Source organism: Pagrus pagrus (genome assembly GCF_965226575.1).
Source record: "Pagrus pagrus genome assembly, chromosome: 23".
NCBI lineage: Eukaryota > Metazoa > Chordata > Actinopteri > Spariformes > Sparidae > Pagrus > Pagrus pagrus.
In genome coordinates this window covers 16192600-16220401 of record NC_140205.1, presented here as the reverse complement: position 1 = coordinate 16220401, position 27802 = coordinate 16192600, and the positions used below count along the sequence as shown (strand labels likewise).

At 43.6% G+C, this 27802-nt stretch overlaps 1 protein-coding gene across 1 annotated transcript; it reads right to left on the bottom strand.

Annotated features, from left to right (window-relative positions):
• Positions 1–1192: 1192 nt before the first annotated feature.
• On the bottom strand, positions 1193–23459 carry lrig3 (leucine-rich repeats and immunoglobulin-like domains 3). Its single transcript, XM_084345830.1, has 19 exons — positions 23029–23459; positions 18205–18276; positions 18016–18090; positions 11473–11607; positions 11078–11221; positions 10770–10913; positions 10268–10411; positions 9005–9148; positions 6067–6147; positions 5868–5939; positions 5272–5343; positions 4742–4905; positions 4042–4377; positions 3644–3925; positions 3072–3548; positions 2783–2941; positions 2552–2689; positions 1915–2169; positions 1193–1834 (listed from the first exon to the last, which is right to left on the bottom strand). The coding sequence occupies exons 1-19, from the start codon at positions 23226–23228 to the stop codon at positions 1596–1598; spliced, it is 3333 nt and encodes a 1110-aa protein (XP_084201956.1). The 5' UTR covers positions 23229–23459; the 3' UTR covers positions 1193–1595.
• Between the last annotated feature and the right edge of the window lie 4343 nt (positions 23460–27802).

The following is a 27802-nucleotide window of genomic DNA, read 5'->3' as shown; positions in this document are numbered from 1 at the left end:
TTCACTTTGTCCAAAGTTTTATTTTGACAAGATATCTTTACTTTTACTGACTTTTGGGTACTTTGTACAACACTGAGTACTTCTGGTAGCAGCAGCATGGGGCTAGTCCTTGATTTAGGTAATTGCTGCAGTTTTATGAATCATGGTAGAATTAACAGTGGAGATCAAGAGTAATAATGAATAGTAATAGAATTAGTAATGGTAGCAGTATTGATATTATTTGCATTATTTAGGTGTTGTTGCAAACTTAATTGCTCTAAAACTCATTCTACAGTAGAGGAGGTGATAGTTGTTGTGATAGAAGTCAGACAGTAATGTACTTAAATACAATTTCCAGGTATTTCTATTTTCTGCCACTTTCTACATTTTGGAGGAAAATATTGTACAGTGACTCCACTAAACAAGTAACTTTAGTTACTAGTTACTTTGGAGACAACACGCTGCATCAGAGCAAAGTAGCACATTTAAATGTATTAATTTTATTTGTCCATCAGATTAGAAACACCGATTCCGATAATTTAAAAATGCTAAATATTGTATCCAATATTCGATTGACCTATAGCGTACAGTATATACTGTACATACATTTAAATATATGTATAATTTACTTTTACTTGTACTCTTTCGCCAGAATATTACTTTTAAAACTTAAGCATATTTAATATAAAATACTCTAAGACTTTCACTCAAGTACTATTCGTCTGGGTGACTCTCACTTTTACCAAAGTAATATTTCAATCATTATTTTTACTCAAGTATGAGTTTTGGGTACTTTACAACACTGATAATAGTAAAATTAGTAGTACCGGTATTACTAACAGCAGTGGATCATTAGTTTACATGCTAACAGTTTATTCCTGGACCTGAAGCTGAGGCTGATCCCAACACAAAATATATTAATATAATTTCAGTTTATGTTTAAATCACAACGTGGCAAATATGCAAAATAAGATGAGATCAAAGCTCGACATGGAACCAGTTTGTGATACCAAACAGTTAATCATCCTCTCCGTCTCCGTCTGTCTCTGTGGGGGGGCCGACTGATGACAGACCTGGAGCGTCCTTGGCGGTTTGTGGTTCTGCTCTTCAAGGCCAGTGTAAGACCCACCACCTGCACCACGTCCTCTAAATCTCTAATACACGTCCTGCACGATGGAGACGGCAACACCACTGAAGACTCGGAGCACTCGAGTGAATGTAGCAGCACACATTAAGGTGTTTTTTTTATTGTTTACATATGTGCAAAACACTGCTTCATCCAAAGCTGGAGTAAATGAACAGGCAGGGCTGCAAAATACTCATACACAACAAGGTAAGCAAAAATAATGGAATCTGTTTATATACAATTTACAAAATATAATAAACTTTATATAAAAAAATGTATATAATCATCTATATTATTTAACTGAAGCCGTGGCCTTAAGGAACAGCTGCTAACATGCCCCCTTTTTACTCTTCTCCAGGAGCATCACATTGTCCTTTACATTCACTCGTTGCACATTTGAGGAGTCCTTTATTGCAAAAGTGTCCGTTCAGTGAGGTAGAAGTGTTCATTTTTTTGGTCGTCCTCTTCATGAAAAACAAGAGTCACTCAGTTAGGTGCTCGTTCTGCGCTGTGGGAAGGGATCAGTCCTGTTGTCAAACGGCTGTTCGTAAACGCTGTTGCTCTGCTCTGATGAAGAGTCCTTGGTGAGACTGCTCTCCTGGTCTGAATCGGCGTCCGGAGCGGCGTACGGATTCTCGTGCAGAGTTATTCCATTATGCGACACTGAGGGTGGGCCGAAGCCTGTGTACAGGTCCTTGTGAGGCCTCCACGGAGCTTTCCCAAACGTTCCTGAGCGAGAAAGAAAAAGTTAGACCAATGCTCGGCCAACATCCGGACAAGTTTGGATAACTGATTAACCCGAGACCTACCCATGAAGGTGTTGCAGGGGGAGAGACACTCGTGAGGCCTCCCGCAGTCGTTGGCTTCGCCCTCCTCCATAGATGGTCGGCGGTCACTCTGCTGGTGGGTGGGGCCATGGTGGAGATTGGCGTTAGGGAGCTGCATCAGGACAGTGGAGGAGCAGAGGTCAAAATGCTCAGACAGGAAGTAGTCCCTCCTTTTAGAGCTGGTCAGGCTGCCGCTGTAGGAGTCAATGCAGACGGGCCTTTGGTCGATGGAACAGCCTGAAGGTAAGAAATGGAAATAATTAGTTCCTTGAGAAAGTGAGAAAAACAAAATCCAGAGATAATGAAAGTACTTCAGGATAATGGAATCTGACTTCTGTTATTGAAACTCACAGATGGGGAAGGCGATTCCAGAGAACGACAGTTAATTGCTGAGTCTCATTCCCAGGTCGTCAAATACCAACACTTTGAGTTGGTATTCAGTCCGAATTCAAACACCAGGCATTGGTATTTGATGGCCTGGGAATGAGATCTTTCTCCAGAACTGCCTTCCCCATCTCTAAATGAATCTTGAATCAGTGGACATCATGTTCTGGCTCAACAACAGTCTTATTTTAGGATCAAGACAACGTTTTCCATTTGACGGATCATTCGCACACACCTGTGAAGACTTCTGATGGATCAGGGTACATGTTGTCTCGGCGAAGCAGTGAGCTGATTGGACCTTGATAATGGCAGAGGAGAGGATCAATGGCTGCCTCCATGTCTGCTTCACTTCCTGTATCCAGCTGACAAAGACCTGTGTTGGTGAAGGAAACAGGATCATGTGAGATAAATGTGATGCTGTACAACAACTCAATTTTAGACAAAGAAGATCAGGCAGGTGTTTTACCGTTCATGTCTTTAGGTTGAAGGTAGAAGCCGCTAATGGACGAAGCCATATACTGATGGCTGCTGCCGCTCTCTGATGGGATGTAGCCGTCCTGTCGGTCAGCGAGCGTGCCCTGGGAGGACAGGTAGCTGGGGATGTCGGCGGGCAAGTTGGTCTCATCTGGAGTAGAAGGACATCAAGTTATATCATAGACAAGTGTCGACAGACGAAGAAACTTTAAGGTTCAGGGAAACCTTTGTTGACCTTGATCAAACAGAATTCCGACTATGAAAAGCAATCGTGAACCAACCTGTGTTGGTGACGCTGCAGTCCTCGTTGCGTCGCCGGGTGTGGTAGATGATGACCACCCACACCAGTGACGTGCCCACCACGCAGCACACCACAGCTATAATGACGATTCCCACCGTGGTCCACCCATCATCATCTGATCCTGCTCCGCTAACCATACCGACGCCAACACCGCCCTGCACTCCGGAGTCACAGTTGGGATTCGGTATGACCGCCAGCCTGACGTTCCCCCTCTCGGTACCCAGCGTATTGGACATCTCGCAGGTGTACTTCCCTGCATCAGCTTCTGCGGCATCAACGATGATGAGAAGCTGGTTGGCGGCTGCGAAGAAGTGGCGCTCGGTCACTAGCAGCGGGCTGTCATCCTTGGTCCAGTTCAGCCTCGGGGGAGGGCTGCCGCCGGCTATGCACTGGAGGACAGCAGTTTCACCCTTGGCCACAGTGCGGTCCATGAGGGGCCGCAGGAAGGAAGGCGTTTCTGTAGCACAGCAGAGGAATAACAAGCGACAACGTTAGAGTGATCGATCAGTGACATCAGTCCTGCTCCAAATGCGGAGTGTGACTGTTTCTCACCTAGAACAGTTAGCGTAGCATTCGCAGAAATAGCTCCAGCTGTATTCTGAGCCGTGCAGCTATAAACCCCGATGTCCTCGGTCTTGACGTCCACTATGAAAAACACATCATCCTCCGGCATGACGTGCATGCGGCGCTCACGGGCAGCAGGGAAGTCGGTGCCTCCGTCTTTCTGCCAGGCGATCTGAGGGGAAGGGTGACCCACGGCGGCACATTCCAGCCTGGCTGTAGCTCCAGCACGTATACTCAAGTCCATTGGCATCTTGTTGAAGGAAGGCAGCACTGGGAATGATAAAAAGACTTTCAGTTTTGATCATTTAAGACTTTTACAGGCAGTTTATGGGTTTTGTAGATAGCGACAGATGCCAAACATTATGTTTCTCCCATCTCAAACTTACTGTTGACAGTGAGCCTGGCCTTGGTGGAATATGACGACCCAAAGTGGTTGGAGATGACGCACTGGTACTTTCCCTCGCTGGAAAACTCCACATTTCGGAGCTGCAGGGTGGTCGTGTACTCCGTCACCTCCGCCTCACCTCCCGTGCCTCCCTGCACACGCAGGTGGGCCTGGTTGTGGATCTCGGCGTCGTTCAGGACCTCGTTGTCTTTCTTCCAGGCGAAGGTCATTGGCGAGTCGCTGGAGCTGGCCGCAGAGCAGACGAACGTCACGTTGGTGCCCTTGAGGGCCGACTGAGTCTCCGGCTGCACTGTGATTTGAGGCTTTGGGAAATCATCTGGGAAGAAAACAAAGGGGAGAATTAAAAACTGCCATATAACAATTCCCATGTGTTAAGGTCTGGTTTATTTGGCTGTTTGGTAATTTTTTTGGCATTTTTTTGGTAGATGAGGCTGCGAAAGGGAAAAAAAACAAACTGAGTAGTTTACTCTGATGGTAACCAGAAAAGCTGAAAAACTTAGTGAATTTCCATAACGGCGCCTCCATGCAGCTCATTAGCTTGTCCAGGAATCAGGGAAGGAAAATACTGAACAATCCGGGTCAGTTTGTAAATGGAAAAGCTGCCTCGGATAAATGTCTGTTTCTGAGGCATTACAGTATGTGTGTGTAAAGGTGTTACACCAAGTGAATGCATCACTCACCACACACAAACTCCTCCTGGCTGACGGCGAACACGCTCCTGCCCTTCAGCATTTGTGGGTGGGCGCAGCTGGCATTGACGCAGGGCAGGAAGGTTTGTTCTGCCACCCAGACGGGAAGCCACTTGAGCTGGCAGTCGCACAGCAGGCTGGATGTGTTCAGACGTCTGCCAGGGCACAAGATACCAGAAAGATTTCATTCATAAAGCAATAATATGACTTTAAATGTTGTTTTTTCGAGATTTTGCTCCTACATAGTTCATAAAGAAAGCTTGAACAGACTACTTTTTAAAAACTGAGTGGGAAACTAAGTCAGAATAAAAAATTATAAATTTCCTCGAACAGCTTTTCGCTGGACGCTATCCTTCGGTGGAAGGAGACAAAAGAAAACTGTGAACCTGTTATGAACATTGAAGTAAGCACTGTTTGGTGCTGACTTTCCCAGAAGACCATAATGAGTTTCACCTGGTGTTCTGTCCCACATCAACTCTAAAACACTAACTACATTTGTCCTTAAAAACGGTTCTACTTACAGCTCCTGCAGGTTCTTCATCTGAGAAAAGGCATTCGCTTGGATGGACATGATAGCGTTATTACTCAAATCTCTGCGGAGGTAAAAAAGAAAAAGAAATTAGGACTGGTAAGATCCTCACAGAGAGATGGCAGCTTTTTCTGCCAACATCAGCCGAATAGAGCGAAGGCTACAAAAACTTCAATCGAGGGAAGAAAAAAGGTCTGGGCTCCAGAACAATAAAACTCTGGGCAGCAGTTTGCTGTGTTAATCAAGAGAGGCCCAACTCTGGGCTGCTTTGAGCTCTGGCAACGGCTGGGAAAAAACTCTAATTAGAATCAAATGCAGCTGTTGTACACTCACACACACACATTCACACACACACACACACACACACAGTTCCCTTCACTCGCCTCGCTGATCGATATAGTCTGGCACACATGTAAAGATACTAATGGCAGTGTTTTTTCTCGACTCCACATCAAAGCGCAGGAATGGGAGAAGATAGTTTGAGTGTACAGCTCTAACAAACAGCCTCTGTGTCTCAGTGTGATTCACCCTGCTTAGTTTACAGCTCGGACTTTTGGAAACAATCAGTGAAACACGAGGCCGACTCACAGGTGCTGCAGCGCGTCCAGGCCAGAGAAAGACTTCTTGGTCACCGAGCGGATCTGGTTCCCCTGCAGGAATCTGGGAAAACGACAAAAAACTGATCAGTTTCAGAGCTCAGCTTTACTCAGTTGTCTTGTTTAATCTGTGTCCCATGAAGTCACACAGTCCAGCTTGAAACATCATGTTACACCGATCGTGAACTCACAGTTTTTTGAGCTTGTCCAACGCAGAGAAAGGCCCATTCATGTCCTCGATGGTCCAGGAGATTTCATTCTTTTGGAGATCCCTTTCCGAAAGAAACAAAGAGAGCCCGCGTTGTAAAAAATCCACACCCAAAAAACAAACTGCAGCCGCGATGTTAATAAAACTTTATGCGGCTTTACATTTCGTGTGAGGGGGAAAAATGTTTGAGACTTTAAAATTATATTCAAAGCGGCTCCGTGCCTTACAGGAAGTTCCTTCCTGGCCTTTGCGGCGCTTTTAAAAGTCTGCAAAGGCTTTTCTGTGTCGTGTAGAAAAATAAGTTTTACAAGGTGCTGCAATATAACATGTGCGCTGCATTTGAGGGGATAAATATACTCATGCAATTCAAATATGTATGTGAGTCACCCTCAAAGGAGATCCTCCATCCCCCATTAAATTCATCACGAGTCTGTGATATTTAACACATTCTTTGGGGTCATCTGTGACCAAGAACTGTATTTTTCTTTTTTTTTTGTAAAACCCCTACTTATGGTTCACTCCCAGCCTGTCAGTCAGTGCAGGCAGGAGTTGGCTGCAGCAGCTGTTCATAAGTCCAAACTTAGCCTAGTTAAAGTGTTTGCTAAGTGGAGATTTGCTTAAGACTAAAATAAAACTGGCTGAATAACACAAACTAGTTCTCATGTAGAGATTAGTTGTTACTATAATAATGAACATGTACCATAACATGTACTAAACAAACCAACTATGAACAAACATATACAACTAATCTTTCACATAATCTTTTGAGTTTCAGACCAGATATGTCGACACATCACCTCTTCTACTCTTCAGTTTGAATGTGTCATACTGCTAGAAAGCTAATGTAAGTTTTGCTAGTTCGTTCAGCTAACTATGTATATTTTTAAAATGTAAAAATTTAAAAAATCTCTACTTGAGAAATGTTTTTTTATCCAAAGTTGTCCAAAGTAAATACGTCATTACAGTGAGGCTGAGATTAAAAGTAAAGGGCGGCCGGTGCAATCTACTTCTGGTCTAGTTCACGTTACTTCCCTCTGCCTTAACTTCAATGGATTTCCCCCTGTATGATCTTTGAATACAGGGAAAATACAAAGCTCTTAAAAAAAGCTGCCGCTCTTTCATTTTGAGGGAATGACACCTGAACTCGACGATGAACGTCAGTTTCCCTTGAAACGTTTTCTGCTATCAAACTTCAGCCGTGACAGCTGAAATAAAAAAAAAAAGCGGAGACATTTTTCCCGCTATCCACAGAGAGAAATACACCAAACAACTAAATATAACAGCATTAGAGTACAAACATTGCTAAAAGCCAAGAATTTCCCGGAGAAATTGCCTCCTTTGATCCCTCAGCTGCTCTAATGCTTTCAAACAGTCATTTTCCTCCTCGGCATGTCTGGTTATGGCTGATTGAGATTGAGGAACGGTGTGTGTGTGTGTGTGTGTGTGTGTGTGTGTGTGTGGGAGGGGGTGGCGTATTTGAAGCCCTGAAGCAATCCATGTCCACCTAGCTGCACACCTGCCCTACGGTGACCTCAGCAGCACAGCTCACATTTGGTTCCAGTTAAAAAAGCCCAAACCAGGGGAAATGTTACGGAGCCTCTCTGTGGGAACGGGGGGATGGGTGGATGTGGGTGTGGTTGAGTTGGGGGGGTCAGTCGGAGGAAGGGAAGAGGTGGTGGTGGGGGGGAGCTGTTGAGGTTGGGGCTGTGCTTCTTGGAGGTTTTTTATGTGTGTGGAGAGACCTCAACACAGTAATCTATTTCACATCCCCAAAACAAATCAGGCAGGATATTTCCACTCAGGCAGGGGATTGTCGGTGGAGGTGGGTTTAAAGAGGGTGGGAGGGGCGACAGAGCAGCATGTGAAGCACTTACTCTTTTCAGGAACTTGTACATACAGTTAATGTTAATTGTAGGCTGACACACTGAATCACACAAAGTACATACTATCTACTTAAAGGAAGAGTAGGGATAGTGCTTCTTCCCTTGTTTTAATGGGAAAAATTAAACCACTCTTGCTTCTGTGCATTAAAGTCCCCATGAAGTCAAAGTCTGTTGAAGTGTTTCTATCACGTATGTCTTTATCTCACTTACACACCAGTGTCAGGCCCAAAAATGGCAAAAAAGTCGATTTGTAGGCATTTTTAATGGTGTACTTGTGTACTTGGTGTACTTGATGAGTCATCCTGCACTGCACTGGGCAGTATACTAATTTTGTATCCAATACAAAATACCTCCGGACCGGGGACGTGCTCTGCCTTTAAGAGCCAGTGACAGTCCCCAGGTGATTTATGGAGTTTCCTAATGGACAGTAACTTTGTTGCTAAAGAGATCGCTGCGAAATGTAGCTGCCGTTAGCTTGTTGGCGGTCCTATTTGCTGACTCAGCCCCAGGGGGCAGAACCACCTCCGTACTGTACTTCTCGTTGCCAGAATGGCCTCCATCTTCTGTCCTAGTTCTGTCCTCGTCCCAGCTGTGCTCACTGAGAGCTGCCAGTCTGAGGTGAGTTGGTGCACCGCTAGCCTCACGGTCAGGGCTGTAATGCACATTTAGCACTGTTCGCTACTGTAAACGCCAATCAAAATCCGCAACAAGTCCCTCTTGAGCTGCCCGCTTTACAGGAAACGTGTAACTATGCCAAAGGAAACAGAACTCCACCGGCCGCTTCATGGGAACTTTAAGTACGTAGCTGGAGTTGGCAGAGGATTAGCCTAGCTTAGCACAAAAACTGGAAGTTATTTTGGCAAAGTTAGCTAAAGCTGCTGCTGCTATGATTACCTAAAAGACAAAAAAGTCCATATCTGTATTTATACACAGTCTTGCTAGATTAGAACATATTTTTGTCTACGGTTGTGCAGATAAGCCACCAACATTTTGACACAAATCATGTGAAAAATCATAGGAAATCTGAATTTGACTCACAGCATCTGGAGGTTGGAGAGGCCACGAAAAGCTCCGTCTGCGATGAAGCTCACGCGGTTGTTTCCGATGTGGAGCTCGTCCAGCAGGCTCAGGCCCACGAAGCTGGATTCCTCCAGTCGGGACAGATGGTTGGAGGAGAGGTTTCTGTCGGACAGGCAACAAAAACAACAGCATGAGAACAGCATGAAAAAAGCCTAATAATCTTTTGCTTTATCATTACTACTGTTCTTTACATTTCCGCATGTTTTGCCATTTTGTGCTTCATTACTCTTTCAAGAAAATATACTTTACCTCACATTAAGTCTCATTTTCAACATTTCTTGTTCCTTTTATTTAATTTATAAGCGTCCAATCACATTTCGAGGTTTAGTTGTCTTTTAGTTTGTCTCTACTGCATAACTCTACAGATGAAAACTGCAGGAACAAATATCAAAAGTCCATAATTTCAGTTCTGTACAGGTTTGGATGTTGGAAAAAATCCAGACTTTAAAGACTTGAGTTATCTACAATCAAAAATGTTGGCATTTAATTCCACGATAACCTTCATTTTGTAGAAGTCTGAGGAGATCAAAACAGAACCCTTGAAACAAACTGTTGAGAGCGGCCCGCTTTTTAAGTAAACTCAGATGCGAACACATCAGATAGCTGGGCACGTTCCCAGCCAGCAGGCGGCTTGTTTACTCTCAGGTTCATGTGATAAGAGCGAGGGGGGGAAAAAAAGAACAACAACCTATCTGTGAAAAAAACGCTCCAGACATTGCAAACACTGAGCTGACCGCTGCTGTAAACAACAGCCACAACAAAGGAAATCCAGTCTGCTTCCAGGAATGTGTGTTGATGGGTGGGAAATCACTCAAGTTTGTGGGTAATGTAGTGTTGCACATGAAAGAAACTGCAGCTGATAATGGACTCCCATAGGAAAAATGAGTGGGACTTCCGGAGGGCGGCGTTTTTGGCTCAAGTGACATCAGAACAGAGAGGAGGCACAGGGGTGTGTAATGTGTGCTGGCAATGCTTTAATGTTGGCACCGGCTGGCAGAGTATAAAAGATGCTGCTTTGTCTGCGCATGTGTGTGTGTGTGTGTGTGTGGACGTGAATTGGCGACGGGAGGAACCGGAGTGTGAAGAAGGGCAGGCGGGAGTGCCAGAGAGGAGGAGAGGGCAGCGCAGAGAAGTGTTGGGAGTTCAGAGTGTGAATGGAGAGTGAGGAGGGAATAACGAGAGGGAGGGGGGAGGAGGCGAGAGGAAGAAAGGTGGACTCACAGCTCGCTGAGTTTCTGGCAGAACTCCCAGGCGTCAGGTCGGATCCTGCTGATGGCGTTGTGGCCGAGGTGGAGCTGCTGCAGAGTCAGCAGGCCGTACAGCCAGCCCTTGCTCACCTCCGTCAGGTTGTTGTAGTCCAGCTGCCTGCAGGCCCACACACACACACACACGTACACTCACAATGAGACTCTGTACTGCATTTAAAGGGTAAGTCCACCCAAAAAATGAAAATTAAGTATTATTATCTAAACACCCTGAAAACACCCTAAAACAACATTTTATGTTTTTATTTCAGTTGTTGTTTTACGTTTTACAAGCCCCCGTCTACTTCAGGTGTTTAGGAGAATGCTGTGACATTGTTTTGCTGTGAAGCTCCAGAAATTTTTATTTACTGAGTGCATTTTCAATGACTGCATTGTCATTTTCTGTGTAAACGTCTCCTATAAGTCAAGCAAGATGTGTGAACAGAACTTGGTGCAGCTAATCTTGTGGACGTGCTTACAGGACTTCCATGTTGCTGAGGCCCCAGAAGGCTCCGTCCATCAGGCGGCTGAGGCCGTTCCTCTGCATCTTCAAGGAGCGGAGAGCGTGCAGACCGTGGAACGTCAGGCCCTCCACCCTGCGAACACGGTTCCTGCTCAGCTCCCTGAAACACACACACACACACACACACACACACACACACACACAGAACGGTAAGTTTCAGAGCACAAGCAGAGAAAACTTTTTTTTTGACACGACACACATCATGAGTCACGATCTGAAGCCCTAATTGTGACATTTCTGGAATAAAGCAGAAATAAAGCTCACAGGTGCTGGAGGTTGGGCAGCTGGAAGATCTTGGCTGGGATGGAGGACAGGCGGTTGCGGTTCAGCCGAAGAACCTGCAGACTGCTGGACAGGTTGGTGAAGCAGCCCGTCTCCAGCGACGAGATACGATTGTTGTTGAGGAACCTGAGGAAGATTTAAGAACAAAGATTGATTAAAGTGTGAAGAACATACTCTCCAGAAATGATACATTTTGAGCTTTTCCCAGCATCAATTAAAAAAACTACAGTAACTACAGTGTATATATAATCGTAATGATAGAAACATTGCTTAATGTTCTGATACAGTCACTGGTGTGCTGTTTCATGGGTTTCTGTGACGCACTAGGACACACTCGTGTATTCTGATCAGGCACTAACAGAGCCGGTGACACTCACAGGTTCTTGAGGGGCAGCGCGGGGAAGGAGCTGGCCTTTATATCCACGATGTTGTTGTTGCTGAGGTCGAGCGTTTCCAGAGCGAGGAAGGGTCTGAGCTGCTCCTCTGAGATCCTGGTGATCCTGTTGTTTGCTCTGAAAATACAGACACCATCGCTCCAATAAATGACAAAAATACTGTGTATTTGACTAGCGGCGCACACCAGTTTCATGTTTCACGATACACAAACAGTCAAGTCCCTCAATTAGCCTGCGGTATTAAAAAATGCCAAACTCTCACGCGCTCGTACAGCTAAAACTTACCACCCAACGTGAAACGCTATCGTCTTTTTTTTTTTTTTTTGCCGATGATGCATGAATACTTCAAGAATGCCAACAAATTGCTCAGTGTGATCAATGTTGCTGCTCCTCACACCAGGTCCAAGCAGGAGTTTACAGATGTGTTATTTTGTTTATAAGGTAATTACCAACAAGGTATTTAAAAAAGTCACCTGCCAATTACTTGGCTGATGAATACCATTCCCTCAGTGAAAGCATGCCTCGGCAGAGGCCAGCAATTTCCTGAGCTGCACGCCTCCTAAATTGCAGTGCAGGGACTGCTTAGTTATAAACAGAGGCTGTACAGTGCCCTCTTTGTGCATGAGACTCGGCAGTAGAGAGAGAGTGAGGGGGGGAGGCAGGAATTCCCTCCGATGCACCAGACTACAGGCCTCGTTTTCAGTATTCATTGGGATGGTTACAGTCGCCCCTTCCAGCTACACCTTACTGACCAGAGAGCTGTTAGTTTTTCTGTTGCCTTTTTTTCCAGCAGCCCTCGACAAAATGTGGAGACAGGTTTATTATGCAGGTTTAATTTGGGATGTGGTGTCAGTTAATTTTTTTAATTGTTGGAATCTGTCAATCACCTGACCCACAGTGCAGACCGCTTCAAAAACATCAGTCATGGCGATGTAGGATAAAGATCAGCCACCTAAATTATTGGCCCGATATTGGGAAATATATATTATGAGCTTGATATCAAATCAGTGAAATTACAGCTGATAACACCTAAAATGTACCGAATCTACACACCAATACAGTAGGTGTTTGTAGTTGGCTTTTGAAATACAAAAATGTGAAATTATCAGTCAATTTATCGCTGTTGGCAAAGAGAAGCAGGCAGTTACTGGTGCTGGTACAAGTCCCTAATTTCTCACAATTTCTGATGTTTTATGGATAAAATAATTAAGAAACAAAGTGAGAAATTGGTGGGCAGATTCACTGAGATTGAAAATAATCTTAAATTTCAGCTCTGTTCACAAATGTCTTCCATCACAATGAGAAAAAAAAAAAAACATCTTGAAACACTCAGGATGCAAATCAGACACATGACGTGTCTCTTCTCAACCATTGCTCTCAAAGACTCTGCTGTCTTATCTTGACCTCAGATTTGATTCTCATTTCACCTCAGGCAGAGAGGCGGCACGACACCACGCTGCCGTGAAACTGATACGTCTCACACCTATTCAAGACACTGAGGAAACTCTGACCCATTTTCCACGTGTTGATGTTGATATTTCCATAGCAATGTGATTCTCTATCGCGAAATTGCAACACATTTTGGAAATCTTCTGATCCACACACATAGGGGAAGATTCACCATTCAACAAAGATTAAAGATGGACGCCAGCCAGGGCTGTGCATGAGCATGTTTCTGAGCTTAGTGCTTGAGTCAATGTTGGCGCTGTGGCAGGGAAAGACAGTAGGCCGGGGGGATTGGCGGGGTGGAGAGGGGCAAGTGGCAAACTTGCCCAAATGATACAAATAAGACATTGTATGATGCACTGAAGCCGCGTACAGAAGCTAAATCACTGCTGGATTAAACTTGCCTTCTTTCGTGGAGTTTGGTGTGTGAACACAGGCCTAGCAATTATCTTTAATTAATTATGCTTGCAGCTAAAAATGTCGTAAATACTCCAAAATCTACAATAAGTTTTTGGTGCACATAAACTACAGGCTATAGTAAAACACATATCACTGTCAGCAATAAAAACAGCACAAGTAGCTCTTTTGTTTGGAGATTTGCAGAGGGCTTTCCACGCACCAAAGCCCTCCGGTTCCAAACAAAAGCGCCGCACACCACCTGTGTCTCAGTTTTCATGTTCCCCTGACTGGTCGCTGAAAGAGGGAGGGCCGCCCGGTGAGACAGAACCAGTCTTTCCAGTTTCTCTCGGGGGGGAAAGGAGAGCCATAGAGAGGCACTGGTGCACACTTCCTGTCTGGGGATGAGGAGATGGACCCTTAGGATACCTGGCCAGCTAATTATTCGGTAATCCTCTCAAGCCCTCTCAGATTCACCCTGGTTATTTTAGCATCATAAACTCTGTGACTGCACGGACGGACAATAGACCACGTTCACATGGCGGCCATTTTCCTCTGACATCAGGCTCGTGGTGGGAAGCTCAAATGTTTCACTGCTGTGTTGCAGGTTGGAATAATTGTTCTACTTCCGATTAGCAACTGAAAGTTTGGAGGGACATGAGACCATATTTCTGCCTAAAACAACATATTTGATAACCCTTTACGAACCATTAGACAGCAGCAACGTTAGCATTCAACCTCCATCTTGTGTTAGAAAATACAACAGGAAAGGTGTAAATTAATCCTGAAATATCAGCGTACATCTTGGAGTGGTACGGTAATGGTTGCTAGTTAGCTAGGATATAGCTACACAGCAACATAACATTAGCGCTCAACCATTTCCTTGCTTACCACTGTATCATGTAACACCATCAAACAGTAATGTTAGCTAGGAAGTGGTTGAATGCTAAGGCTAGCTGCTGTTTAGCTATTTCCTAGCTAACTGGCTACCATTACTGTACCATTCCGAGATGTACGCTGATATTTCAGAATAAATTCCCACCTTTCCTATTGTATCGTATAACAAACAGTAATGTTAGCTAGGAACTGGCTGAATGCTAACATTACCTGCTGTCTAATGGTCAGTTATGTGTTATCAAATACATTGTTTTACCTTAAAATTCCTCACTGTCCACTGTGGAATGATAATGATTTGTTAGATCCCCTACGTTTGTGCGACATATGCTTCCCACTGAGCATGATGTCAGGGGAAAATGGCCGCCGTGTGAATATAGTCTATTGTGCCATCATACAGCAGATCCCGCTGTCCTTCATGTCCCCCCCTCGTCTCAACATCTGCACTGCCACTCAATGGCCACTCTTCTCCACACAAACAAGGCGAGCATTGTACACTTTAATCACACACACTTCAAATTTGTTCAACCAATTTGCTATCAGATAACGCGATTATAGTGCCATTACAAGTGCGGCTGTAGGGCCTTGCTGCTTTCAGCGGAAGTCGATGGAAAAGGCCAACCGCGTGTCAATAACAGCCTGAGGCATCGTGGGTATTGATTACTTATGTACTCATTGTTAAACTGAGGCAAGTAGCAGATAGACACTGAATCAATGCTGCTGTGCGGCTGTGATAAGAACCACAGAAAGACCGTCCAAACCTTGAATTTTGGAAATGCGAGTGTTATAAGTGTGTGGGTTAAGCCTGTTTTATTACAGGCTTGTTACACCAACACCATGTGGGTTTCACACAAGCACATACCTGCCAGCGCTCTTGACAAAACCCCATAGTATTTTTGGCCTGCAGCACCATCAGACTGACCGCATTTACTCACTGAAAAGTTATGTTGTTGTGCTCGTCGAGAGTTTTTTTATGTTGTTGATTCATGTTTTCAGCAAAGCTTTGTTCATCCAGCAGCAAACTAATTCTCTGACCGGGGGCGGCTCTTTAAATGGAAAGTCGCTACTTCCAAAACCGTCTCGCTCGTAGTGTGTGCGTGCTCATGTGCGGTGGTGCGTTCGTGTGTGTGTGGTATTTCCTATTGGAAAAAGAACAGAGTTTCGAGAAGCCATCCGATGACTCCCTCTCTCTGCACTGGCGCCTTTAATGAAAACCAGGGCTGCGTTTGCTGTTGAGACGCCATATTAAACTCTGCACATATCTCACTCAGATGGCTGATCGTCTTAACACGTCGGCTCACAGTCGGAGCGGAGAGAAGCGAGGATCGTATGAACATGTGAACTGAAGGACCTTCGAGTAAAATGACGGGGGAGCCGGAAAAATTCTTGATGTATCGACAATTTTCTGTTTCGTCTGAAATACTAAGACAATCATGGATGTATGCACAACCTCAAGTTACTAAATGTGTTTTACCTTTTTAATTAAAAGACTAAACAATAAACTGAATCATCAACAACAGCTTCCAAAACTTTTCATTAGTTGCAGTTTTAGTTAAACCCCTATCTTACATACATCTACTATGAAAATGTCACGGATTACTACTATAATCACTGCTGTTGTGGTTTGTAACCCTCGTCTTCAACAAGGTTCCCATTTCCGTAGACATACCAGAAGGTTCACTGCCTAATATACCTAATCAGACCTGGAATCTCCAGGTCATTTGTTGAACCCCCCTGAACAGGCAGAGGGATTTAGCGGCGGTGGGGTTTACCCCCTCCATAAATTCCTGGGAAATTGTTCAATTAATTAAGATGATCACGACTCAATTACTACCAGCTGCAGGGTTATTGCCGTTTGTTTTTACTCGGAGCTGCGAGGTCAAAGAAGTCGGCGAGAGCTGCCGCTATGTCTGACTGGCTGTTTGAATAAGTGGTATTCGATACCCCGAAGGTCTTTTTTTTCCTTCTTTACTACCCTCCCAGCTTGGAGAAACTGAAGGAGGGAGAAAAATGCTGGAAAATCACACCGCGCCACCTAATCTGACGGAGAGGACGCAGGCAGAGCGAGAGCAAGTGTACATCTCAGTTTTCTTCTTCTTCTTCAGTGTGCTCCTTTTCTTTATATTGCTTCTGACTGATTTGAAATGAATACTTCACTTGCAGACAGCAACAATTTCATGGATTCACATTGTGGTGTTTTTTTTTTAGGGTTTTTGAGGCCAACACTAATGTTTTGGAACCAAAACAACCAATAACCATCGTTCTGTACGTCAAACTAGGGAGTAGGCTTGGCTATGACCTCCCTCCTGCTATACTTTTAGCTTTAGCAATCAGCATTAGCGACAAAAAGCATCAAATATCTCTGATAAACACTTGGTAAATAGTTTGTATCCCGTTCTCTGGAGCTATGTTCAAACAAGATGTCTTCTTCCATCATGAATATGCTGTTTCATGTTTTTCTCTGACTCACAGTTTTTTTTTCATCTCCAAAGACAAAAATAATCAAAAGCTGTAGTATTATCTGGAGTGAGTTAAAGCAGAGTGAACATGGACGACACGACTTCGGGTAAACCAAAGTGAACAACGGCCTCAAATCAAATAAAGAAATTATGGTTTGGATCAGGTCTGGTATTTTTAAAGTGAATCCGTGCAGGAACTCTGCATTTGAACCCAGAGTTGCTCAGAGGCACTTGGCCAGCACACACTCCAGTTGTGACAGATGAACCTGTGACCTCCTTCTAAACCATTCAGGGAACAATGCAGCCATTCAGCCCAGGTGTTGTTGATGTACAAATAATGACGGGAGGACGTTTTTCTTCTTGGGTCAGGACAACAAATCCATTTATAATCAAATCTCCCTCAAGTGATAAAGTGAAATATGACATCTAAGGTGTAAGGAAACCATCCCGCCCATCTACCTCTGCTGAAACTCATAGCTGGAGGTGACACTCCTGCGCTAAACCTGCAAACAAATTGTCGGCGGCTGACAGCTGAACGCCCCGAGGCCGCCGCGCCGCATCGTGTCGGGGCTTGATGAGGAATACGCCTCATCAAGCCGGGAGATGGATACATTCTTCCACAATAACTTCACATCGGTTTTGGAAAGACATGCCACAGAAAGCAAATAAAATTGTTGAGGTTTCACACACTAATAGCCGCTGTTCTTCTGAAAGCACGAATTGCACAACAATATTCCAGAAGGATCTTCTGGGAATTAGAGACAACAAGTCGAGCGCGAGCCAATCAGCCCAGTACTTGGTTCATGATGCAAATATATACTAAATATGGGATTGATTTGCTTCTGGAAGGCGTTGGACAAGGATACTGTTGCATTTTCAGACAGTCAGAGACAGTGTTTTGTTTTGTTGTGTCCCACAGAAACATGCAAATCATCCACCGATGCTTCAACATAAAAATCACCAAATTTGGATTTTCTCATTTTCACATGACGGGTTTTCTTTTCTGTCCAGCATCACGTCACTGCCTCTAGGTTAAAAATACACCGACAGCAGCAACGGCCACCAGACAAAACATTTCCATTCCTGTTGATGGCATTTGTCTTTGACCACGTGACCCGTCTGGGGCTGGGTGCCATGTCTCCAACTGGCCCCGTCTGGGAACTAGCTCAGCCAAAAGGGTTTCTCTCCAGAGGGACGGAGGGGGGAGGAACCGCTTCCCGGCTCGCTACTTTAACCAGTAATGGCAACTCTGGCCGAGGATTACCCTCTAAAGTAAACTGAAGTGAGTCTGGGGAGGTGTCGAACACTTTGAGAAAAAAGGTTTACTTACAGGATGAGCGTCGTGAGGTTTGAAGCATAAGGGCCCAAATCAGGTATGGCCTCCAGGTCGTTGTGGTTCAGCTTTCTGTGCACGTGAGGAAAAAGAAACAGTTAAAAGAAGAGCTCGGACAGTGACAGAGGCTGTTTGGAGAATCCTGTGTTTGCTCTAGAAAGTGCTGCGAACACAAGGCATACTTACATTTCACTTAGATGTTGTAGTTTGGAAAACAAAGTGCTGTCAAGCACCTGCAATTTGTTATGGCTCAGGTCCCTGTGAGGAAAGAAAAGGCAAAAATGAAGGGAAAGTATACACCATGGTCTGTGTTTCCCAGCTGCTGCACTCTCCCATTTGGGTAGCAAACATAATTACGTTCAAATTTTCTGTGTTATGGTTCTTTAACAGTGCGAACAGAGGAAATGGATCAAAGAGACGTCCCTGTAATTTAACAGCGAGATGCTGCAAAACTGATTAAATGACACAGACGGGTCAGAACAATAAGCAAAACTGGGACTTATTGCTGACATATTGCTACAAAGCTGAATACAGGTTGTGAGACCGTCGACCGATTCTGTGCAAGTCACATCTGAAAAGGATCCAAAACAAGCTGCTCCGCATTCAAGTTCTCCAAAAAAGGGCTTAGGAGACGAAAGGCCTGGTATTGGCCTCTTCATCCCTTTAAAACAGAAGAAATCGTCCAGGCCAACACAGCTCACTTCACTTATCCAGGCCTCCGCTGAGAGGCAGAGCCAAAACAGACAAGCTGATAAGTTATTGAGGGGAGAGATTCAGTTTGTGCTGAAAACCTGACGAGGGAAGTCGATACAATGCTGGAGTCAAGGTTTCAGTTCTGGCAGAGGTTCGCTCCAGATCTCTCTCTGGTGTCTGGTCTTTTATTAACCACCTAGTTTGACTTTAAGATTCACAAACCCTCAAGCTAAATGTAATAGTGTTTCCACTGATGTCTGGTTTATTTTCTGTCTAACACCTCACGCAGTTCACCTGAAGAGAGTCCTTCTTAATCACTGTTTCTACATGTGTCTAAGGAGTTTGCTTACTGCCTATTGTAGTCTTGATTAGCTTTCGTTTATGTCTGAACCGCCTTTGGATCCGGGCCTGACACAAACCCGACCGAGCCTGGTCTTGGACTCCACTGAGTCAGTCTTGGCTGCAGCTCACTGGGGTTGAGACTCGTGCCTTTGCTGCCTGTTTTGAAAAATGTAGCCTGAAAACCAGCTCGAGGAGTCTGGCAAGAGGAGCCTCGTGCGCCATAAAGTGGTGGAGTTATTGACGCTGCTGCGCACGATCAACGTCGCGGTGCCAGACACTTTTTTTTTAACACCCCCTCGCCCTCTCCCCCTCCTCCGCTCCCTCCTTACCTCCTTCATCTGGAATCCATCAAGGAGCTCTGGGAGGAGGGGAAGAACCTATCAACTGCTAATGTATTCACAATGCCGGGAAAAGCGAGAGGGACGCCTTTCAAACGTCTGCAACACCCCTGTCGAATATTCTGAGGCCTGGTTTTTGGTCTTTGGTGGAAAGTTTCACGAACCACTCGACCAGAGTTTTACTCGCCTCGCTAAAGCTAAAACCCCAGCCCTGCTCTTTTTCTTTCCACGCACAGAGCTGTGTGTTGTTATTGTTGTTGTAGCTCCAGCGCTGGGGGCCATATGGGAAAGGTGTCCTATCATACTCCCGAGATAAACCCAAGTAGCTGTGACACTTCCACTTCCCTCACAAAGCAGGCTTTGAGCGGAGCAAGATAACACCCGGCGCTGCGTACAGGCTGCAGCCTGCATCTGCTGCTCTGCTGAAAATGTGCCGCGCCGCTTTCTTATCAAAGACTGGAAAGTGAATAAATGAGCCACTCTTAAGGTTACAAGAGCTGTCAGTGACTTTTTAGATTATGATAATGGGCCAGATTTTGAATGCAGCTCCATAAATGTTACAGGAGGCAGAACAACTCATTGTTTGTGTTCCAGCTGTGTGGATGAAGCCAAAGAGATATTTATCTAGTGACCGTTAATCAGACAAATAGCACATCTGAATGCCAAAGAGCAAACTTATATATTATAGAAGTATTATTTTCATTAATGACTATTACATTTGTGATTTTGGAAAGCCAGTAATTACTGTAGCTCACTAGCTTATTTTCCTATTAGCTAGGATAGCTGGTTAAAACAGTCACTTACAAGCAAGTAGTTAGCATTGGACTTAGCTTTTGTATTCCTACTTCTTGTCTTTTCCCCTGGTGATTAGCACCTGGCCAAAGTTTTTATACTCCATACTATAAAAAATGTAGTATTTTGTCAGGATATTTTGTTCCTAAGATTTCTAGCTTGTTAAACTCAGGAATGTTAGCCAGGTAGCTAACGTAGCCGTAAAATAAGCAAGAGCTGTGACACGAACCCCAAGGATTCCTTTAATCATCTCCCTCCTCTTACTTCCTGTCTTTCTCGCTGAGCTGTAGTGATACCTCGCCAGATAAATGTGGTTCCTCAGCTCTTCAATATTAGATAGAAAAGCTGGTTTAAAACAGTCAGGTAAGTAGTTGATGAAACTTAGCGTTGGACTTGGCTTTTGTATTCCTACTTCTTGTCTTTCACCCTGCTGATTAGTGCCACCTGGCCAAAGTTTTTATACTCCGTCAGAGGCGTATGTCGTTCTGTGACTCATAAAATTTCCTATTTCTTTAAAAGAAAATGTTTAAATAGTGTAGCATTTTCCTTAGATTTCTAGCTTAAACTTGAGAATGTTGGGTAAGAAGCTAACATACATGAAAAACATTATTAGCAACAAGCATTCATGTTATTATCTACCTCCTCTTACTTCCTGTCTTTTGCACTGAGCGTCCGTGACATCTGGACAAATAAATGTGATTACTTGGCTCCTGAATATTAGATAGAACAGCTGGTTAAAACAGCCAAGTAAGTTGTTAATGAAACTTAGCATTGGACTTAGCTTTTGTATTCCTACTTCTTGTCTTTTCCTTGGTGATTAGCGTCACTTGGCCAACGTTTTTATACTCCTCCAGTGTATCAAAACTTCTCTATTTATAAATATTTTTTAATGGTGTTGTATTTTGCCAGAACTTTCAGTTCCTTAGATTCCTGGCTAGTTTAAACTCAGGAATGTTTGTTACCTAGCTAACATGCCAGTAAATTAGCATTAGCTATGACACAAGCCTCAAGAATTCCCATTATTATCTAGCTCTTCATACTTCCTGTGCTTTTCTCTGAGCATTAGTGGTACCTAGCTGAATAAATGTAGTTCCTTAGCTCCTGGATATTGGATAAAATAGCTAGTGAAAAATGGTCAGGTAAGTTGGCATAGCTAGGACAAATTAGCATTGGCTGTTATGCAAACCACTGGGATTGTTCATGTTATTTACCACCTCTAGGCCTCCTTCTTGTGACTCAAACTTCTTGATGGATTCAACTTTTAAATGCCAGTTTGCCTTTAACTCACATGTTAAATTAAGCACTGGTCTTGCCTCACTCTTAAACCTTAAAAAGTGAAAAGTCCTTAAATCTGTGGCCTATTTTCCCCCCGAACAACCTCCCAGATATCCACGACTTAATCCCACTTCTTCTTCATGCTCTCCTCTTCCTCTCCCTCCTCCCACTTTCTCCTTCCCCCCCTTTTCCTTTATGCGAGTTTGTTTCGCACTAATCCTACACGCTCCTCCTTAATCAGTACCATCGCTGGCTCTGGAGTTGCTAATTCAGCAGAAATAATGGGGTGCTGGAAAACAAAGGGTCGGCCGGTTTAAGGGGTTTAAGATGTGCTGGAGAGCCACTCGTAAATTAGCATGCCAGAGTGAAAAGAATTTTTCCCCCCATGTGGAACTTTTTTTTTTTCTTCTTCATTTTCTTTGGAAGGCCGGCCTCGGTTATGAGGCTCAGGCTGGGTCTGTTTTCTCTGGCAACGTCAAGTTTCCAGAGCAGCACATTTTAGAAAGAGAAAAACTAAACCCAACAGCGGGGCAACAGCTCCGACCGAGGCAGTGAATCAAGCACCGGGGCCTGACACACGGGACAATAAAAATCAAGTGCTGCAGCTTAACGCAGGGCGATAAAAATCCAGTCAGAATCATTATCTGAAAAGCAAGAACACACCGAGGAACACGCCATTAAAGTTGTGTTTGGTATTTCAGCTCCAGCGGGCTTCAGGCTGGGCTCAGCCTTGTCTCAACTCATGGAGCCGGTGGACAAACAGGAGACTAATGGAGGTATTACTTTAGGAAGGAGTCCAAAGCTGCACAGACGGCATCTGATTTATGCTTTTATGGCTTTGAAGGCCCTGAAGGTCTGTGAAGCTGAAACCTGAAGACTGAACCAACACTGAAACACCAAGAAAATGTGGGTGCTGTCAAACCATTATAAACATTATTGTATGTATGAGTCTAACAACTACTAATAGTGTTGTTATTACAAGTCAAAGCCAGCACCAGCTCCGTTACAGCTGCAGCTACTTCCACCCCAGAAAGCCTGAGTGTAAAACACTACCTGCAGACTTGTTCTTAATTATTTACACTTTAATTAAGAGGTCTGGGGGGCTGACAACAGCACATTGATGTGTAAATACACACTTAAAGTCATGTTGTGCTTCCCTGCTGGCCTCCACAAGACTGGCAGGCTGCTGTGAGGATCAATACATCTAATAAAACCTATTCACACGCATAAATACATTCATGACCGGGTGTAAAGCTGGACAACAGGAGGATGTTTTTAAAATCTGTGAGTTCAGATGAGGCAGGAAAGTTCTGCAGAAAGTTTACACGCTTCAACTTTTTAATTTTACTCAAATCAAAGTAGGTTTTCTTCTTCTGCAGAACCAGAATGTGGTTTACAACCCAGTCTGTTCTCATTACAGCAGGAATGTGATGATCCTGACTGATCACCCCCTCAGTGCTACAACTACACAAAACAACTTAGTGCAGATGTGTGAGAGGATACTGGAGAATGAAAATGCATGATCCGTGACAGTAATAAGACAAAACAAAGGCTCGCTAACTGCACTCACAGTTGAACTGTCCATTCCGGGATCGTGTTTGGGAGAATCTGGCCCCTTTTCAGCCGACTGCAGTCCACCAGCTCCCCGGAACAGGCGCAGGGTGGCGGACACGTCCCCGTGTGAGCTCCACATCCCCGCTGGAGCCTCACAAACAGCAGGAAAATCACGGCAAACCCTGCAAACCCGCGGGGCTGCGGAGAGGACCACATTTTCTCAACACCCCTCTTCGGGTTGTATCTTCAAGATGAATCCAAAGAAGAGAAATCACCACAAAAATCCCCAAAATCTGGAGCCTGTAACCGCCGCAGCCGATCCTTATATCCAATCCGTGGTAGTCGCGAGGACCGCGGAGGTGAAGTGTGAAAGAAACGCGCTCTTCTCAAACTTGTCCATTCCTGTGGAGAAACTTTTGTGCCTCACCGCCGCCGCTGCTGCTGCTGCTGTTGGGGCAACTTGTGCTGTTCAGGATCCCCACAGAGCAGCGTGAGCACACAGCAGAGGTATGCGGGGGGAGGGGCCACGGGCAGGGGCGCATGGGAAATGTAGTCCGCGCTGCTGCCTCTGAGTTCTGCAGTCAGGACAACTTTATCCAGAGTTTTGGTAGCAACCGTGGTTAATTCATAGGTAATTAAACTTAAGTTAAGTTATTCATTGTTTTTTTTTAAATACATATATAAATCTTTGTCATTGGTTCATAAATACTGTGTAGTTCATCTGTTAACAGTGTCTGGATTGTGCAGCTGATGTTTATAAACCTTTAAACTGCTTAATAAATGGTCTATAAAGCATTTCATTGTTTGGTAACAGTGGGGTAACTGTTAACTCAAGTGTAATTAACTATAAATTAACCATTATAGTTTCATTCCAAATGTGAGAATCTGCCTTTAGTTATTTATAGGCTCAGTGTTCTGGTTCTGGTGCTCCAAACACCAAACACTTCAATATTTAAAATAATAGATTTTTAAATTTAAATATAAATTGCCCTTTATGCTGTTTGTGAGGTAAGATGCTGGTTAATATGAAGAATTATTAATTATTAATTATTAATTATCTTTCATAATCTGAGCACAGTGGTCTGTGTAGGAAATGTTGTACTTTTAACTCCATCCCATTTAGATGACAGCTGAAGTTTACAGTTTTATATCCGATTCAGATTTGACATAACGCTACATAAGCTCGTCTGTACTGCTGTCCGGGAAAACACATACATAACTCCAAAATGTTACATGATAAGAAAATCAGCTTTAAGATTACTGTTTACATTTTAATACACCAATAATTCAACACTTTGGAAAAATATACAAATCTCACACATTTTAATTAGAACACCTTTATTATTCAAATAGTGATCTGGGTAATACTTTGGAGAAATACTGCAGTTAGGGCGACAATGAATTGTTATTTTCATGATGGATTAATCTGCCCATTATTTTTGTTGATCATGTGTTCAAAGAAATCCACAGTCCAGCAGCATCAAACATCTTCAACAAGTTGTCCATAGGCTTGTATAGACAGCTGTGAGAGACGGGAAAGGTCTCATTATTCAGGTCACACTACAATCCGATCACATGTGGCCAATAAACAAGTGATTTAAGATAGTCAGCCCCTTTATCAAACAATATTCACATTTAGGAGCTGGGACCTGTGGATATTTGGCATTTTGGTGTAATTGATTACCTAAATAGCTGCAGATGAATTTACTGCTGAACAACTTGATTAATTGGCTCATCCTCTAAACTCTACTTTCTGTAGAGTACTTTTCATTGTGGTCTTGTCAGTTTTAAATAAGCAAAGTATCTGTGAACATCTCCCATCACTGATCCACTGCCTTGTGTATGGTTGAGTAAACCCAACAGCAACATTTGTATTTTGAGCTATTTGTTTAAAACAGTCTGAGATGTGTTGTTACCCATAAAGTGGCTAAAACAGAGTTTTCTGCTGGCATTTAATAGGATAACAGGATTTTTAAAAGTAGTTAGAGTGATCTTTAACTCACACCAGTAATCAATGAGCACATAATTCATGGAAAGTGCTAATTAAACAGAAGGCCACATTTCACCTTGTTGTAGGACACAAAACAACCTGAAAGGTAAAGTCACTAACAGAGGCTTTAATTAACATTTTACACTTGAAAGCCGACTGATATTTTCTCATTTGCAATTTAAAAGGTGTGTGTCCTTTTTTCATTTCCACATTAAAAGGCCCTTCATTGGATATTCATGGCCAGGCAGATGTGTTAGGTTCCCCTCAGGCAAAGTGTTCAACAGTTTCCTGTTGACCAAGGTCGTACTCTCGCTGTCCGCTGGCACTTCCTCTTCTCAGCGAGGACACCAGCTCATTAATGTGTTGACACGCAGATGAAAGTCTTGACTGATCTTGATGGTAACTGAATAAAAAATAAATGTCAATGAGTCGATCTGTATGCTGTGCTTGAAAGATGCAACGCATGCTTTGATAAAACACAGAGTGTGTGCTCAGAAGAAAAAAGGGGCTCGTGTCTGATAGTAACCTCTGCTTTAATTAAAATATGGGTTGCTGCATCTTTCACAGCATATGGACCGAAAAATAGAACTTCAATGTTTACTACCACATGAGAATAAATGTTCTAATTGTCCAGGAAACATTAATCACTTTTTGGTTACACAATGTTTTGGAAAATCAGTAAAGTTTTTAGGTTAAAGGGGCTCAGCATAACATCTGTGTTATGGTGGAAGCCGGTCATTAGTTTATGTTAGCGGACTTTTAATTTAACCCTAACCCAACCCACTGGGACCAGGTAGGCTACTTGAGAATATTCATAAATCACATCCATCCAAATGTCGCTCACTTACGGCCAAATTATCCAAATTATTAATAGGCATTTGCCAAAACATTTGTAACTCATGATTGGTTGCTAAGAAATAACTGTCACGCTGTCCAGCCACAAGCAATCAACATGAAGTCACATTAGCATGTCAAGCTAACAGTTTTAGGAGGCAAAACTTTTCTGCCATCACTTCTTCCATCACTGGTGTTTCAGTTGTTACAGACAAAAGCTAGCAAAGACATTAGTAAAGTATAATTGGTTGCTAAGAAACTTGAAGTCCATGTAGCATCTCAAGCTAACATAACCGTCAATAACAGTTTTTGGAAGCTAACTTTCACTGCCGTCCGATCTTCTTTGAATGTCGTTAGCCTGATTCTTTGTTCGATTTACGCATCATTCACAAAGAATGTGGAGTGAGAGGGAAATGTCCCATGGCGCTAGCCTAACTTACATTATTAGGCTAACATATTAGCATGTTCTGTACTTTAAACATTCTCTTGTACATTTAAATGTGAATTTTTAAACTTCCAACGTTACATATTTTGTTGGAAATCATTTTAATCAAGCGTCATGCCAGGTGTGTCGACTGTATCCCATTACCTTATTGTATATTATATTAGCAAGTTAATGTACCTTTTGTTATAAATTAGCTTTTTAGCTAGTTCGGTTGGCTACACGACATTTACATCTGGCAGTGAACATCGATGGTTTGTTGTTGTCTCAATAAACATCTATATAATCCACCATCCATCAGCACCAGGCATCACTCGGAGTAAACACACTTCAGTAGACTGACTTGTTTGTGTGTGAGGCTGTTTTTTTGTTCTTACAATGCAGGTGATTTAGTGATAAGCAACTCTATTGTCTATTGAAAGTTGTCTTGTGAATGGTTTATTGCCTCTGTAACAGCTGCTCAAAGGTGTGAGACTCATCCTTCGGTTCAGGTAGACAACTCCTTTGTATTCAAAGAGGGCAAATGGGGGCAGCTGTGAGGAGAAACCCCCACAAACTGCTTCCAAACCAACACAAAGAGACGAGACACTGCTGTTCTGACATGTGATTGAATAGTTTCATCAGATGTCTGCTTCTGTTGTTTTATTTAACATCATGTATGCCTGTTCCAACAGCAATTAAACATTTTTGGCAAAACGCTGCATGCGACTATTCCTTCTGCTCCATTTTCTCTCATCTTCAGTCGTGTTTTAATTAAAAGTTGTCAATAAAACGGATTGTGCTGGAAAGACGCTGTTGGCTGTCGGGCAGTGGATCGATTCTTTGGCCTACTTATGGGACGGGACCTACATCTGTGTGATTTCATGTTATTCTGCAGAGAAATAATGAAAACTTTAATTCCACTTACAGTTTGCTACATCCTCAATAAAAACTTATTTGTGCAAGGAGCATTTAAATTTGTCTTTCAACTAATGATTCAATAAGATAAGAGCCATGTGGTTTAATTCCAGTTGGCTCATCTGCTATAAACTGGCTGAAACACAGGGAAACTAAATCCTTGTCTGTAGCTGAATCACCATCTAACGTCTGACCTGATCCAGTTTATAATAACTTACTCTACTTAGGGAATCTGATGCTTTCTCAGCGCCTCAGTGTGCTGACTTCTCAGCGGGGAAAAAACAAACAAAAACACAAACTTAGCAGGAATCTAGGGAAGGAATGCCATGTTGGAGTATTTTGCCTGCTTGTGGTGATTGATTAGATCCCTGCAGACTCCAGTAAGGTTTTTGGGAGAGCAGAGGGGGGATCTCAGCGTCCCAACAGGCCCACTCATCGATGGGCTGATTGCTTCCTCATGGTCTCCTCTGCCGAGGCCTCACACTGCTAACCAACACCAGACAGCAACGACACCTCCCTCTAGCTTGACAAGTCGTTTAATGTAGAGCCCAAGGAGAAATCTTACTTCTTTCTTGGAAGTACGTGCCAAAAAATGTGATAGTTGTTTGAGATAATTTCACTTTCCTT